The sequence below is a fragment of the Eptatretus burgeri genome, chromosome 1, assembly GCF_056783735.1.
Source record: "Eptatretus burgeri isolate ZD-2024b chromosome 1, Ebu_testis_v1, whole genome shotgun sequence".
NCBI lineage: Eukaryota > Metazoa > Chordata > Myxini > Myxiniformes > Myxinidae > Eptatretus > Eptatretus burgeri.
The window spans coordinates 61178346-61196717 of record NC_140961.1 but is presented as its reverse complement, the minus strand read 5'-3'; the positions used below and the strand labels follow the sequence as shown (position 1 = coordinate 61196717).

Sequence of the window (18372 nt, the reverse complement as noted above, 5' to 3'; positions counted from 1 at the left end):
GTTTGGAGACAAAGTGAGAGAGGCGAGATTGAGATGGTTTGGACATGTGCACAGGAGGGAAACGGAGTATATCGGGAGAAGGATGTTGAAGATGGAGCCGCCAGGCAGGAGGAGAAGAGGAAGGCCAAAGAAGAGGTTCATGGATGCGGTGAGGGCGGACATGTGGGTGGTTGGAGTGTCGATGGAAGATGTGGAGGATAGAGTGAAATGGAGATGGTTGGTCCGCTGTGGCGACCCCTAACGGGAGCAAGCCGAAAGAGGAAGAAGAAGAAGACTTTGTATTAATGTTCATTAGCGTTGAAGTACACTGAAATCATGCCATGTTTTTATCCTTCATGTACTGTTAAACATATATAAGCTCCACAATGATCCTTCGATTGATTAAAAAAAAATCAAAGACAAAAACATTTTAATAACAAGATTTATTTATTTTTTTACAGGTGCTTGAAATGATCATTCTTGCATAAAACTGGAAAAATATAAACAACAGAACTAGGACCAGTGATAAAATATATTCCAAAAAAGGTTTTGATTCCTCAAGCAAGAAATACTGACTTGGGAAAGCTTTTATACGAATGTTTCACAACCTATAATATGTGTCTTGTGGGAGGACAATGGACTGGAATAGCTGTAACGGCCACGAAAGGACCATTTTACAATCGGTTTCGCTTGTTACACAAGTTGAATAAGGAATCAATTCAAGCATTAACAGCATTAACGAAGGGCCGAGGTAAGTTCATTGCTCTACTCTGTGATTTTAATTGAGATTTCAGAAACCTGGATTGCAATATTGTCATTATTATGTGAAGGAAGTTGCTTACAGCACTAATCATACAAAAAATATATTTGTAGTTTGCTAGTCCGTCATATTTAGTCCCGAGATAATAGCTTCCTGTTTACATTTCTAAAAAGCCGATTCATGATCAGAAGTTTCTGACCTGCAAGAGGCCATGCCCATCAGCCTCTTTATTATGTAGTGTTTTAGATGAGAAACACTCAAGGAGCCATCTACGTATTGCGTACTAGAATGCCCTTTCTTCGCTCATATTTCACATACATTCCCCTTTCCCTTCTTTCCTCTTTTTACCAAGTGTCCTTTCCTTTATTCATTTTTGTTTCCATTTTTTGAGACTTTTTATCTCCTTTATTCATTCCAACTCAATCCTTTCTCCTCATTAGACATAGAATGTTTCGGTGGTCACAATCAATAATGTATTTTCCAATACTCTTTATTATTATTATTATTATTATTATTATTATTATTATTATTATTATTATTATTATTCTATAAAACAAGTGGGTATGTGAAGTATGTCAATCACTTGTATTTTGTGCCTTTCAGTTAAATATTGCTCAATTCACAATTCCTTTCACCTTGATGTGTGTCTCAGCTACACAGTCACAACAGACCTGAAATCAGCAGACCTGAACTTACTGCATCTACCTGGCAGCTCACCCATACCAATCACATGAAATTGAGCTCACCCATATTTGTTCCCTATATTTTCTGCCTAAAACCTCACTCCTCAGATCTCTTACCTCTCTATGTCTTGCAGTCAGTCCTCGTATCATCACAGAACCCCAGCCTACGACTGTAAATACAGGCTCTGATGCCTCTTTTACGTGTGTCTGGTCGGGAAACCCACCACTCAGCCTCACCTGGACAAGGATGGACTCTAACCTGGTATGTTTGCTTTGCAATGAATGCCTGCTTGTGCCAACTCTTTTTTTATGGCCGTGAGCCTCAACCCATCAGAACGGATTTCCTTTCCAGGCTTCATTCTGCATATGTGGAAATGAAATATGGTTTGGCATTATCCAGCGACCATGCTGTATTAGTAGATGAACATTTCATATGTTGCACTTGATTTAAATTTTATTTAATAACAGGCATTCTGGTTTATTTTAAATCATGGCTTGTTTGTTGCTCCCATCTGATGTTATAGCACCAAGTTCAAATTTCTCTATTGCATCCATTTTGTTTATTATCTATTGATGTCCTTTGTTGACTGAATCGAAAAATGAATTAACTTTTTTATCTCAGTGTTTTGTACATCAACCATTGTGCACATAAAACATTGACAAATTTTGAATGGTGTTCAAGCATAACTCATGTGTTCGGTGTTGTATTGGCTACTTGGCTGTTTGTGAATACATGTTATTGTTACTGATATCATAAGTCATGGAAGAAATAAAAATGTGCCCTCTCACCCTTGCTCTCTCTTCCTTTCCAATGGCTACTTTAACTGCTACCATGACATATGGTGGATGGCAGTCCTCAAACCACCACCTTCAGCAAAACTGTGGGCCTTAATCCATTTCATTTCCGACTCGCATCTCTCCTCATGGCTTTTTATACTTTGTTGGACTGTCATGTCAAACTTCCTCTTTAATTTGTTGTCCTCATCGTCGGTTGCTCATATTGACCATCAAATCATGTCCTCTTGAATGTGCATGTCTTGCTGGCAGCCTTCAAAGAGCTGTAAAGGCATTGTCATGTTTCACAGCAGCAAAGTAGTTTGCAATGGTGTGATCTGAATTACACTATTTTCTTCCAGACACATCTACAATCTCATCATTCTGGACATTGACAATGACTGAAACATCCTCAACAAACTGCTTTCTCTGTTTCACCAGTTCCTCCCTTCACTGAGCTCGCTATCTTTTCAACATCCTGACTCAGGTACACTGAAGTTTTGTAAGAGGTAATCACAAGAAAGCATCATTCCAGTCTCTACCTGAATGGCAAACCCTACAGGTGGAGACCTGCAATCACTCAGTATAGCCCATGGCCATTCATTGTATATCTATCCTCAGAAAGTCAGAAAGAAACATTTTTCTCACACGTGAACAATCTTATCAATCTTCTGATCATCCTCCCAAGCCTGACATCATCTGGTTAAATCAGTCATCAGTACATATTCATGTTTTCTCCCTTCACTCCCAGGATCATGTTTGATGCTTCTTGTGAAAAGCTGACAATCTTACTAGTCTTTAGAGAAAAAGCCAAAGAACAAATCCCTCTCATTCCTCTCCACACCTAAACACCAATGGCATTTCCAGGTGGACCTCTCTTCCCCAATGCTGGAAGTCCTGAGTCAATTTTACACCTCCTCAGCAAGAAACAACTTTGATGAGAATTGTAAAATTCAAACCATATGTTTCTGCTCGTCCACTTTTTCTCTTGCCTTCATCTTGTAAGTTTCCCAAACTACTCTCCATCTTCCTACAATAAGTTTCCCAAAGCTGGTACAGTCTCAAATACAAACTGGTCACCTTTTCCCCAGCATTTTCCTGAAGTAAAGGGATATATATATATATATATATATATATATATATATATATATATATATATATATATATATATATATATATATATATATATTAGCGATATGAGTACCAGTATACTGGGCCGGTGTATACCCCGGTTAAAATAGGTGTACCATATCCCTGTGTCGTAAGAGGCGACCAGGGTTGCGTCAGGAAGGGCATCCGGCGTAAAACATGCGCCAAATCACTATGCGGATCGGATGATCCGCTGTGGCGACCCCTAACGGGAGCAGCCGAAAGGAGAAGAAGAAGAAGAAGATATTAGCGATAACCGTGCACATGCAATGGATAGCAATACAACGTAGCTGGTAGCAGACGACAGACCGTACATGGGGAATGACAAAAATACGCATTGTGCAAAATGCAAGTGGTACTATGGAACGCCAAGACTTCCCAAATATTGTTGGCATGTCCGCTAAGTGCCACAGCAATTTCATAGGGATTGTGTGACGGCGAGCCGAGTTTTTAGTGTGCCAGCTTGGTATTATAATAGAGATGCATTGTATATTGAAGGCTCTTCTTGCTAAAGAGTTGCAGAGGCTACACAGTTAGCACATATGAGCATAACAGAGCTACAAATCCATACTTTTCCCAAGAATTATACTGCAGTCACTACCAGGAAGAGAATTTAAATTCTCAATTTTATCGACCAGTCCACCCCTGGAGAGGAAAGGAACATTCACGGACACATGTTTCGTGATTGTTCACCCTCACCTTATGATGGAGGCCTTTTTACCTGTGCGATGTCTCAGGTCTACAACAGCTCCACATTGCTGGTGTTGGTGTTGTTGTGGTTCTTGGGGGTCAATTTTTGAAATGTGCACCCATTGGTCAAACAGCTGCCAGACCACACCCACATTGGTCCCTTGACTCCACCCACCATGGCACCCAGACATACTTATATGGCTGCCACCTTGGTTTTCTGGTGGGCCTCACACGTCAGGCCTGTATGCCTCTGTTGATTTTTCACTGCCCGGGTTTGTTGCACCAAATTTCCATTGGCTTTGTTTGGGTCAAGTGTTATTCAGGACGAGGGACCCCAAAAACTCGAAGCATATGTCAAATAAAAATTAATATGGAATAGGCAAAGCCGAGAAGTGAACGTATAATTCTTCTTACATTCGCTTCTTAAATATATCAAATTAAAGTCTTTTTGCTATGAAAAAATAAATATTACCTTAACATTACCTTCACAACAACAACTACACCGCCTAGAACAGGATCAGATCTGGAAAAAAAATCCTCAACATTATCTTCACAACGCCAACTACACCGCCTAGAAAAGCATCTCACCTCAAAAAATTAATATTACCTCAACATTATACCTCAACATTACCTTCACGACAACAACTACACCGCCTAGAACAGCATCTCATCTAAAAAAAAAAAATTACCTCAACATTACCTTCACAACGACAATGACACCACCCAGAACAGGATCTCATCTAAAAAAAAATATTACCTCAACATTATACCTCAACATTACCTTCACAACAACAACTACACCGCTTAGAACAGGATCTCATCTAAAAAAAAAAATTACCTCAACATTGTACCTCAACATTACCTTCACAACAACAACTACACCGCTTAGAACAGTATCTCATCTAAAAAAATTAATATTACCTCAATATTACTTTCACAACGACAACTACACCACCTAGAAAAGCATCTCATCTAAAAAAAAATAAATACTAGAAGCGAACGTAGTATTCTTCTTACATTCGCTTCTGACATTACCTATAACTTGTTCACAACTGTATACGCAATTTCCGGTTACTTTGGCCTGGATTCGAAATCACCAATCAAATAATGTAAATCACGATTAAAAAATATTTTTTGATGATGCGGGAGATATCTTTATTAAAATCGGTGGAGGAAATATACACCACTAGTGTAGCAGCATAGCAAACCTGTTGTGCATTTTGTGATACAAGCACCAAATTTGGCACAAATGTACATTAATATGTTGCGAACATTTTCATGGACATTTTCATGTTGCAACAACATGGACACCCAGCAGGATTAAAAACAAAACCTGTCAAAGGGCGGAGGAGCTCCTTGTGAGCCAACGGCCATCCATATCTAGTGCCCAACTGTGTCTGCGGACGTCCTCCTGCAGTTGGGGTCACTTCTTATTAGGAGGTTGGTGGCAGGATTTGCACTCCGGCCACCATAAAACCCTTCATTCCGCAAAACGCAAAAACGCAAAAAAATCTGAAAACCCACTCCGTGGGAGTACCTCCTGTGCAGCTTCCCTTCGCAGGGCAGCTCACCGGATGACGGGATTGGGGCAAAGCCTTCGGGACCCCCAATCGTTGATAGGAGGGAAACCACGGGGTAACATCCCTGGGTCAGATTGCGGGAGAGTGTGTCGGAGTGGTGCTGAGGTGTCGTCCACCAGACGGCGGTCTCCTTGGGTTAACCTGAGGCGGTCCCTTTGGGTGGGTGCCTGGAATGTCCTATCCCTAAGAGAGGATGATCACCTGTCTCTGTTATCATCTGAGCTCAAGCGTTTGGACATCGGGATTGCAGCTCTCTCTGAGGTTCGGAGACCGGATTGCGGCGAGATAATGGTGGGTGGTTACACCTACTATTGGTCTGGTCGCTCTGATGGTTACCATACCCAAGGAGTTGCTGTAGCTGTGTCCAATAAGCTGACCCCAATGATAATTGAGGTAACACCGGTCAACGAGCGTATTATGAGATTAAGGATTCGTCACTCCTTAGGTGTCATTTCCCTGGTCTCTGTTTATGCTCCGACTGAGGCGAGTGATCTCACCGTGAAGGATGCATTCTACGCCACACTCGAGTCTGTGGTTGATCAGTGCCCCAGACGAGATACACTTCTAGTCTTGGGGGATTTCAATGCATCGACTGGAACTGATAGGGACAGTTATGAGGTGTGTGTTGGTCCCCATGGGTCAGGAACTATGAACCAGAATAGCACTAAGTTCCTTGACTTTGCAAGAAGTCATGGACTTAGGGTGGCTGGTTCATGGTTTCAGCGCCCACAAGCTCATCGCTGGACTTGGTATTCCAACGCTGGCGGTGTGGCAAAGGAGATTGACCATGTCCTCATTGACGGTCGTTGGAGGATGATCCAGAACTGCAGGGTCTACCGGAGTGCTCAGTTCCTCAATACTGACCACAGGCTTGTTGTAGCAACTCGAAAGCTGCACCTTAAATCCTGGAGAATGGTACCATCCCAGCCGAGGCTGGATGTTGCCAAGCTCAGGGATGAGAGAGTAGCTGAGGAGTTTGCAAACAGGCTGAGTGGACACTTGGGGGGTCTGGGTGCTTTGGGGGGTCCTGAAGAGTTGTGGAGCGCCTTCAAGACCACCGTCCTTGATGTTGCCGGTGGATGCCTTGGAGCTCACCGCAGGGCAAAGAAGAATTTTGTCTCTCAAGGGACACTGGATACCATTGACCAGAGTCGCAGGGCCAGGCTGAATGGCAGAGCTGAGCTGTTCAGGGAGCTGAGGCGTAAAACTGTACGTGCACTGAGGGTGGACAAGGAGGCCTATGTGCGAGGAATCTGTGAGGGGGTAGAGCATCACCTGTGGACAGGTGATTCTCGTCCCGCTTACAGGGGAATTCGCGCATTACGTTCATCCAAGCCCATCCCTCGGAGCACTACAGTTCGAGCAGAGAGTGGTAGGCTCTTGACAGAGGAGTCTGAAGTGAAGGCCCGCTGGGCCGGTTACTTTGAGCGGTTGTACCAGGCTGATCCCCCAACTGTCGAGTTGGACGTCAAGGGTGTTACAATCCCTGTTGCTGACCCTCGAATCAACTGTGGTCCACCTACGCTTGTGGAAACACGGGCTGCGGTGAACCAGTTGAAACGGGGCAAAGCTCCAGGGATCTGTGGCATCCATGCCGAACTTCTCAAGGCTGGTGGAAATGCTGCACTCGTGTCGTTGCATGCAGTTTTGTGCTCTGCCTGGAACACAGGCATCATCCCAACTGACTGGAAGAGGGGCCTTGTTGTCCCTCTCTGGAAAGGGAAGGGTGATCGCCAAGACTGCAACAACTACCGAGGGGTGACGCTGCTCTCAGTGCCGGGCAAGGTCTTTGCTCGGATAATTCTCGATAGGGTTCGCCATCATCTGCTTGAGCACCAGCGTCCAGAGCAGTCAGGCTTTACACCAAAGAGGTCAACGATTGACCGTATCCTTGCACTTCGTGTCCTCACCGAACGCAGACGAGAGTTTCGGCAGGGGCTGCTTGCAGCCTATGTTGATCTCTGTAAAGCGTTCGATTCAGTGAATCGGGACGTCCTCTGGAGGATTCTTGGTCTTCGTGGGGTGCCACCAAAACTGATCGATCTGATGTCTGAACTCTACTCTGGTACTGAGAGTGCTGTGAAGTGTGGTGGTACCATCTCTGACTTATTTCCAGTTGTTACTGGAGTTCGTCAGGGATGTGTACTTGCCCCCACACTTTTCAGCACTTGTATGGACTGGATTCTAGGGAGGATGTCGGAGAGATCAAGTTGCGGTGCGTCATTTGGGAATGTCAAGATCTCGGACCTTGACTTTGCAGATGATGCAGTCATCTTTGCGGAGACTTTAGACATCCTCTTGGGGGCCCTCGAGGTGCTGAATGAGGAGTCGGAGCCGTTGGGATTACGGGTTTCTTGGGTCAAAACTAAGATCCAGGCTTTCGGTGACATCTTGGATGCTGCTGTCCTGTCTGTGTCTGTTTGTGGTGAGGATGTTGAGGTCGTGGAGAGATTCACTTACCTTGGCAGTGATATTCATGTCTCTGCCGGCTGCGAGTCAGAGGTCAATAGACGTCTGGGTCGGGCCTGGGGAGTCATGGACTCACTGGATCATGGGGTGTGGCGCTGCCGGTACCTGTGCGGGAGGACGAAAGTCCGAGTCTTCAGGTCCTTGGTACTTCCAGTCTTGCTCTATGGGTGCGAGACTTGGACTCTGACCAAGGATCTGAGACGGAGACTTAATTCCTTTGGTACCAGGTCTCTTCGGAGAATCCTTGGCTATCGCTGGTCGGATTTTGTGTCCAACGAGCGGTTGCTGAGAGAGACTCGGATGAGATTTGTTACCTGCATAGTCCGTGAGCGTCAGTTGCGGCTGTATGGACATGTGGCTCGTTTTCCTGACTCTGATCCTGCTCACCAGATTCTCTCAGCGAGGGAGTCTCATGAGTGGAGGAGGCCAGTGGGCCGACCACGTGCCTCATGGTTGCAACAGGTTGACCATCATCTCAAGGAGATGGGGATGGGCCTGGCATCTGCCTGGGGGATGGCCAGACGGAGGCCCCTGGAGTACCGGCGGAAAGTGGACGCAGCGACGTGCTGTTCTGGCACATGCTCCCATACCTGACCTGACCTGAACATTTTCAGATATTGGGCCACTTGAAATTCTCTCTTTATGTCCGCCATATTGGATTTTAAATGGCCGCCACTTGAAATCTACATTTGCTATTATCTCTGGACGTAATGCAGCTATTGACTTGATTCTGGTATCTAAATGTATGTTTTTGGGGGCAAGGAATCCAATGGTACCATTTTCAACTTAATATTATCTATCACAGTCTGTTATATAATTTTATTTGGAAATTATCTCGGCAAATATTGGATTCAACACAATACTTTGAAAAGAATGTCTTCGTTCTGTTAATGTCTTAGGTATAATACTGATATGCTACATGGTCTAGTATTTGAGGCTAGATGTACTGGTATCTGAGGCTAGGTATATACCGGTACTGAAGATACGTGTACATAAACAGTGTCATGTTAACAAGTTCAGCATTGCCACAAGTGCATGTATGCTGTTGACTCATCGTCATGTGCCGTCCCCTTCACACACACAGAGGGCTGTGCACTGAAGGGCAGCCTTTTTGCACTTGCAGCGCCTCACACACCCTTTCTTGCACTTGCAAGAAACCAGCTCAATGCAGCTGTGAGCTGCCTCAGTTAGCCTGGTCCAGTAAGGTGTATATTGTCCTTCTCCAGTCCTTGACCAACCACAGTTGGTTGGTGGAGGGAGCTCTGGTGCTGGCAGCAGTATCTGACCCCACACATGTCCACCTTGATACACTGCCCTCTTGACATGTTCCTCCTGAGCTGCCTTCGTTAGAGGGATGAGCTGCACATTGTTCTTCCTTGCGAAGAGTTTCCTCCTGGCCTTGTCAATGTCTGTGCATTTGCTGGTTCGATCATACAACAGGATCACGAACCTCTCGATGATGCGCATTGCATCGTCTGGTATGTCAAGAGGTGCAGAGGACAGCAGCAGCAGCGCCTCAGTGAGTTCTGGCAGTACCGTCCAGACTGCCCACGCAGTCTTCTTGCCATGTCTATGAAAACTAGACACAGTGTCGCATCCAGTTAGAGCGTGGAACATTGGCAGTGCACGAGCCTTCTCTCATCCCAATCCAGCTGCTATTTCGTGTGCTGCTAGGTATCGGAAACTCTGGCCTGTTCCAAATGTCAGCCATAGTTTGTCTTCTGCTTGCAACTCCTGTGCCAGGGACACTGCCAGCACCACAACATCGGTGTCTACAGTCCGGATAAGTATTGCATGGTGTCCATGCTGGACTGCGTGAGATGCATGCAGCAACATCCGACTGTCAGCTTCTTCATGGTTACATGGGGCGAGTGAGGTCAGATCTGGCAGTAGTGGCTTGCTGAGCACTGCCTCTCCATCGGTAATGACGAGTTGCTTGTCCTCCTGGTCAAACCATTCCATGAGAGCTGCTGAGAGGAACCTGAACAGCTTGGTCTTGTTGCTGTCCACTCGTAGGAAGTTCTGCCAGTTTTCTGGTATGGCTGCGGCAGCCACCACACGTCTCCGCACACCTTGTCCCCGCTTTGCACGTGTACTACCTTTCAGTGAATCAGCAAGGTAAGTATCCCAGACCAGATCCAGGCGTGACACTGTTTGCAGCTTCGTGGACATATATGGGATGAAGATCTGTTGTGCATACTCTTCCAAGGTCTTTGATGCAGCCGGCTTCAGCAGCTGGACGATGGCTGCTCCATCAAGCACAATACAGGTCGTGACAGGAGACTCTGTCTTTGCATCAGAGACTTCTTCCAAGCATGTGAGGAGATCACTCTTGGTACCAGTGCAGAGGCTTCCACCATCAGACAATGCAGGAGGACATGCCTGATTCTCGTGACAAAAGAACTCCTCAAGGTTTCCATCCCTCGTCTGGCAGCCAATGTACAGGCATGCGAAGAGTTCACGGTCATTCTTGATGGAGGCGAGTTGTTGCTGACCTATGCTCTGGCTTCTTGGAGTGGAAGTGCTGAACACCTTCAGCTTGTTACGAGGAATGGGTGAGTCCACTGCCTTTGTTCTGTCCAACAGACACTCTCTGGTGAAAGCCTCGAACTGCTCTTGGCCAATCCTCTTGGCATTCATCACGGTCTCCACAGCAGCAGGATCTGCGATCTCCTTTGTGTCCAGTTTGACTACATCCTGACCCTCCTCCTCAAATGGGTTGCCTATCTCCTCGATGACACCGACGAGAGAGCGAACATCTTTCACAAATGAAGCCTGTACACTTGGCGTCTGATCATGATGACGTGTGTCTGCTGTTTGCCGTCTCCAGTGTTGGTTCCCATCCTGGAATTCTTTGATCACCCTGGCAACTTCTGGTCCCGCAACCATCCAGCGACGTAGGGCACTAGGGTTGTCAGTGAGCCCAACTGCTCCACCGTCTCCTTTGATGCAGGCATTATTCTGCTCATGTGCCTGGTCAATCGGGATTGAAGAGAACACCCTCTGTGTTTTCTGAATGGTGAAGTGGCTTTCCTGGCTCCTGGCTACAGGAGCCAGGATTTCCTGGCTACATCTGGGTGTTTGATGTTGAGTTCGGCCATGTCCTTCAGGTGCACTGGTATCCATCCATCACCGAGCATAGTGGGTCTGATCCAGTGCATGTAACCAGGGGACCAGCTCTGTCAGAGCATCGAGGTACATCATTAACGATCCCTGCCTGAGAGAACGCAAATACACTAGAACCAACAGTTCTAGTTCCAGCACGGTTGCCCAGTAGTGAAACAGGGGGATGTCTTCTCCTCTCTGGCAACACCAGTCTTCAAATTCCGGAAGGTCCTCTGCATCCCTGGTTTCTCCCAGACAGTAGTGGTTGTTGGCATGGTGTTGCAGGATGTACAGTGCTGCTGCAGTCACTTGATGTGCTCTTCTTGTGTGCAAGACATGGGATGCTCGCAGGAATGAGTCTGCTGTCCCTGCTGTCGCAATCTCGGCTTGCACAAGTGCTTGCACCCAACCACTCCCTTTCAGCCAGTCCCCCAGTGTCCTCAGTGCCGCCATCTCTATGTGGAGGCCACCAAACATCACCACTATCTGGTCTTCACCATAGCTCTGGCCACTTCCACTGTATCTGCTTGGCCAAAGCAAACAGTGGCTGATCAACGGTGACCACTGGTGTCTGTCCAGGATTTAGGTGTTCCACAGCATTCTTGACGACGTCCATTGAGTGCCGGATCATGGCCACTGTGTGGGATCACTGTGTGAGTGCCGGATCACTGTGTGAGTGCCGGATCACTGTGTGAGTGCCGGATCATGGCCACTACCATTGGATTCCTTGCCCCCAAAAACATTCATTGAGATACCAGAATCAAATCAATAGCTGCATTACGTCCAGAGATAATAGCAAATGTAAATTTCAAGTGGCGGCCATTTTGAAATCCAATATGGCGGACATAAATAGAGAATTTCAAGTGGCCCAATATCTGAAAATGTTCACAACATATTATTGCACTTTTGTGCCAAATTTGGTGCTTGTATCACAAAATGCACAATTCTTTTGAATATTTGGGCTCAGCTGCCCCACTACATGTCTGATATTTGGGTCTTTCATGTGTCCGACGATGCCTTTATCTCCCGGCATGCATCATTCCCCATGACAAAAACCAGAAACAAAAAAAAAAAAAACAGAAGCAAAAAAAAAAACGGAAGCAAAAGGGTCAGAGGCAACGACACGGATTCACAATTGCCAGGGTATTGTGTTGTTTTTGTTGTTTCCTATTCTCTCATGTGCACATGTTAAGTAATATTCACAAGATAGAAATAAAACCCAATAGTGTTTATACACCGCACAGCGTTTAACAACAACCGGAAGCAAAAGGTCATAGACAGCGACACGGATTCCAAATAGCTGGGGGGGGTGTTGTTGTTGTTGTTGTTGTTGTTGTTGTTGTTGTTGTTGTTGTTGTTGTTGTTGTTGTTGTTGTTGTTGTTGTTGTTGTTGTTTTTGTTTTTCTTTTTGCTTTGGTTTTTGTTTTTGTTTCCTATTCTCTCATGTGCACGCGTTACGTATGAAGCTCACTGCATTCGCTATTAGTAAGGTTTAATCAAGCCCATATGGGCGTCCCTTAAAAACATGGCATTACATAATTTTTCAATGTCCCCATATCCATGAACGTGTGACATTCAACATTCAGGACCATGTGACGAATCAGCTCGTTCTGATATAACCGTGGCAGAGGCTAACATGGATGAGAGGTGTCGAATTAATCTTTTAATTATGCTTCAAATGCATTTCCTAATCAAGCTGTTAATGGATTTTTAAAGCCAATTCACTTGCGCTTAATGGTGAGGTCCCATACCCCGAATGACCACCTGCAGGTTTTTAGAGGCAAAAAGTGTATTACAACAGAGTGGGTGAACAAGAAGGATACACACACACACACACACACACACACACACACACACACACACACACACACACACACACACACACACACACACACACACACACACACACACACACACACACACACACGCCATGGCAAAACTGAGGTAACAGATTTGAGGTAAATCCTCTGTTTGGGCGACAATTTATATATATATATATATATATATATATATATATATATATATATATATATATATATATATCTTCTTCTTCTTCTTCTTCTTCTTCTTCTTCTTCTTCTTCTTTCGGTTGCTCCCGTTAGGGGTCGCCACAGCGGATCATCCGTCTGATCCGCATAGTGATTTGGCACAGGTTTTACGCCGGATGCCCTTCCTGACGCAACCCTGGTCGCCTCTTACGACACATAAGCTTCATATATATATATATATATATATATATATATATATATATATATATATATATATATATATATATATATATATATATATATATATATGTTTTGTGTCACAGGTTCTGACCACAGTGCAGTCATTATTGTTTATACAAAGAAGGTTAAAAAAAAATCATAAATATTTTAACATCTTGGGACGTGCACCTTGACCCCACGGCCAAAATACACAGTCCAACAAGACTGTCCCATGAGCATCCACATGTATCTCAGCCCCAAGGCGAAAGTACATGGTCAATAAAACACACACATCCTAACCCCGATAATAAGAGTAGGTCTCCATGACACTCATCAGCATGGAGCAGTAGTTCCTCCCTGGAGTAAACTGGTCAAACCCAACAAGACATTCATTCAAGATCAGACCCCATTACTGTAATGGTTACCAAGAGGCAAGTGCTACACCAGCTATTGCTGTGTGCATCCTGACGAACAGGACATGCCTGTCACATAATAATATACAGTACATATTTGTTGGCCCAGCTCTAAAGTTTCATCCTGGTGTTTCACAGGCAGGGTGGGTGATTCATGAATGCATGCCATCCATCAGATGGGCATTAAACATTTTCTGATGATGCAATTTCCAGATCAGTGGTCAAGTCAATCACAACAATTACCGCATTTTTTTCTGAAACGAAATGATTAAATCCTTCACATATCACCTTGTACCAGCAGGATGAGGCTCCCTATCACTATGATTTGAATGTCTGATGGTTCTTGAATGATGTCTTCCCAGACAAGTGGATTGGGTAAAGATGGAACCAAGTGCTTGGCCACCTCGTTCACCAAACCTGTTCCCATTGGACTACATTTTATGGGTTTATGTAAAACTGTTACTTATTCATCAAAACCACATTCTTTTGATGAATTTTAACGATCATAAATGCAATTAATTAAATTACTCAGCAGCAACTGAAGAATGGTTTCAGCAAGTTGGAAAATCGGATTGAACGATGTGTTACGAAGATGGTGGTTATGTTGAAATGAAATAATTTCAACGATGTTATTAAAAACTTTTGCAAATTATGCTTTCATGCAACATTTGTAGTTCGTTTGCATCATAATATGTACGTCAAAAATTATCAACGTTCAAAGTTGCTCAAGGACTTCATACACACCCTGCATATCATCATCTCGTGTGCTCCACCCATTGGCATTTTCTTGGCTCATATTCTTCTCCATGTCTCTCTGTCCTGTGCCAGGTTTTTCCTTTCCCAATAACTTCCTTCAATTTTCAAGTCATCCAGCAACGATATTCTCTTCCTTCCTCTTTTTATTTTACCTTAAAATCTTCATAATCTGATTCCTCTGAATATGTGCCCTGCCCAGTTTCTCTGCCTTTTCCGAATTACATTCCACATTTTTATTTGTTCTTTCACTCTCCTCAACACCGTCATTTGTTACTTTTATGTCCAGTTGATCTTCTTTTCCATTCTCCTCCAAACCCATATTTCAAAGTTGTTTGACAAGTTGGTCTCCTCTTTCTGAAAGGTTTAAATCTCAGACTCAAACAAGACAAAACTCCAAATCAAGCTCTTTACAAGTCACTTCCTGAGTTGTTTATTCAGCTTTCCAGTTAGCAACTGTCTTTTCTTATTCAAAGTAGCCTTCCCCGTTGCTATCTTTGTTCATATTTCTTTGTTGCACCTTCCGTCTGGAGATATTATGCTTCCTAAATACTTGAATTATTGCACCTGTTCTAGTTACCTCCACCACTGAAGGTGAAGGAGGTTATGTTTTCACCACTTTCTGTTTATCTGTTTGTTTGCCTGTTTGTTTATCATTATGCACGACATCTCAAAAAGTTGTGGACGGATCCAGACGAAATTTTGTGGACAGGTTGGGTGTGTGACAAGGACAAAGTGATTAAATTTTGGTGAATACCTGGATCCGAATCCGATGACTAGACTTTTTATGTGATTCTTCACCATTGAGAGATAGAGCCAAAATTATATATAGCACGATATCTCAAAAAGTTGCAGACGGATTCAAACGAAACTTTGTGGACACCTTGGGGGTGTGACACGGAAGAATTGATTTAGTTTTGGTGAAGATCCGAATCCGGATTCGGAACTGATAATTTTTTAAGTGATTCTTCACAATTGAGAGATAGGGCAAAACTGATATATTGCACGAAATCTCAAAAAGTTATGGACGGATTCGGATGAAACTTCGTGGACATGTTGGGTGTGTGGCTACGACGAATTTTTCGATTCTGGTAAAGATCCGAATCCGGATCTGGATACGATAATAGTTTGATTTTTAAAGTGATTCTTCACCATTGAGAGATAGGGCCAAAAACGATGTGTAGCACGATATTTACCCTCGCAAGAGGAGAGGGTAGTCCGTGGACTTATGTAACATTTTCTGGATTTGTCATTTTTGGGGGTAGATTCGTGGCACCCATGTCTAAACACATCTAGAAACTTCACTGGTTTAGAAAAAATTAACAGTTTTCCCATTAACATTTAGGGCGTCCATTTTGAATTTCAAAATGGCCACCGCCAAAAATCTTCTTTTAAAATAATATTGCAAATTAACCATAACTATTCATTCAAATGTCATAAAATATTTATTTTATTTTATCTAAACTCATATAAAGGGGACAAAGATTCATTATAAGCAAAGTAAGAGCACGAGAAACTCTCAATATTGGAAAAATTCAAGATGGCCACCTGATTTTGGGGGTTTTCTATGTAAAATGCCATTACTTTTGAGCCAATAGACATAAGAAGATGTTTTTGGTGTCGAATCATATGTTTTGGCACAGGATGATTCCAATAATAACAACATATTTTTGATTGGAACTCTTTGCCAATCCTCCAAAACATTTAACAGAAATAATATAGAGCATTTAATGAAATATAAATTTATTTGGGCGGTTATACAATTCGAAGATGGATACGTTATTTTTTCAAAGGTATGAAAATGCTACATGTATGAATCAGGAGTGTCAATATTACTGATTAAACATTTATAATTGTCATTGCTTCAATCATCTTCTAGATATTCGCCAATCTTTGGTGGTGTTATGTTCGTACAGCTGTCGCCTTCGCCACCACATTTGCAAAGTTCGGTACAGACCACACTGTTTCCTCTGCATGAGCACCTTCTTGAGCACTTTGATTTCTCACAGTTACACCTGACGAGCTGCAGCACTGAGACTGGAGCTGGTGCAACCTGAGAAAGAACAATCAGTAGCTTTTTGTCTTGGTTTCGCCACCCCAAGGTCAAAGGGTCAAGAAAAGTTGGGTTCAATATCATATCCTGGTGCCAGATATTACACTGGACATGGGCACGGCGTATATGTTCAATCCATGCTCCCTGAGTCGGTGGCAGTTTGTCAACTCCTTGTTCCTCTGTGAATTGCTTGAACAAAAACCATCTCAGCATCTTTGCTTGCCCAAAGTGGACTCCAACTGGAGAGAAAAGAGAGCAAAGAAACTCTTCACAACCACGAAGAACTTCTTCAGATGGCTCATCCCCTTCGCCAAGGTCAGCTAGTGCTCTCAGAATGGTGGGGCTTGCCTTCAGGAAAGTTGTAAAGCACCCCTTATTTCCCTTCCCTTGGATATGTCCTGTCATATCACAGCCTGTGAGAGCATGCCAGTTGATCAAAGTTGCTGATTTCTCTGGGCCAAGCTTGACATATATAGGCTGTAGGAAGACTTTCCGTCATCTTTCGCTTGTGCCCATGATTAGTGCAGAATGGTTGCCAAGTAGTGGTGTTCTTCGAAATGCCAAATGTAGCACATCAGTGTCTTGTGAATATATGTGGACATTCATGCCATTGCTCGCAACTTCTACAGCATGATAAATTATAAAAGTGCCCGCCTCTTCCTGTGTGCTGACACCGGTCATTGTTTCAACTTCATAATTCGTCATGACCTCTTTCTGTGTTGCAGTCATAACCTTGACGGTACTGTAGTGGATGAGCTGATGGGAAAGGTAGAGAGTTAGTGAATCCTTTGTGCTGCTGCTATCGAGAAACATCTTTTTGTCTTTGATGCCTGTTGAGTCTTGAACAATGTAGGATTTAGTTCCCTTCAGCTTGCCTTTCCGCCGCTCTCTAGTCTCTTTGGTGATGCATTCTTGGTATAATTATTAAATATAACTCGCACTTGACAATATCCACGAGCTTTTGAGTCAATGAGTGTGACAAAGGATGTTGCAAGTTCTTTGCAAGTCTTGAAATTTTTGACTGCCATTAATTCCTGTACCACTCCTATTCCATCAACTACAAGACATGTCTCAGATCCCTCTCCAAACTCAGCAGGTTGTGCAGAAGCTTGAGCTGTGTCATTGGCCACCAGATCTTCCAGAAGCTTTATCGCTGTGCTCTTGTCTGTAGTGGGATGAATAGATCCATCTGGTGCCATGAGGATTTTGTTGGTGTAGGCAAACTCATGTGTGTAGCTCATGTGTGTTGCTTTACCATGACATGATTTGTGCCACACTGCATGTTGGTTGTTCAGTTCTTTTCCAGGTATGCCACTCAGTTGTTGATGCAAACGAACATACTCAGGGTTTTGATATTGAGCCCTCTTGCTTATACAGTCCAACAATGATTGGTATGATTCCAGTTCTGGTAGTCACAGATGCTCCAGTTGATGAATACCTTTTATGTCAGTGAACTTGTCTCCTTGACACAACAAGCAGATTCGAAAGTCAATGGAAGGTTCAGTTGCACGCTTCTTACATGATGGTTCTCCACAGGACACCCTGGTTAATCTGGAATCATAACCATAAGTGAAATTAACAAGTTGCCATAAATTTCAATGCTTTAAGTATTTTATAGGATGGGATGTCCACTGTGCATTTTTGGTCTTCTGAAATAAAACAGTAAGTTATTTGGTTCACAGTGGATATGCATCATATTGCAAGCAGAAAATATTCGTCAGATACCAGTAATAAGTGTCACATTCATACCAATATTT

General features: G+C 43.7%; 1 protein-coding gene across 2 annotated transcripts in view; it reads left to right on the top strand.

The window, feature by feature from the left end:
- The window catches only part of LOC147034583 (kin of IRRE-like protein 1), a 319700-nt gene that overhangs the window by 237902 nt on the left and 63426 nt on the right, over window positions 1-18372 (top strand). For both annotated transcript variants that reach the window (XM_085885676.1, XM_085885686.1), the window contains one exon: window positions 1557-1684. In XM_085885676.1, coding sequence (XP_085741802.1) covers window positions 1557-1684 — 128 coding nt within the window. The remainder of the gene's footprint in view (window positions 1-1556; window positions 1685-18372) is intronic.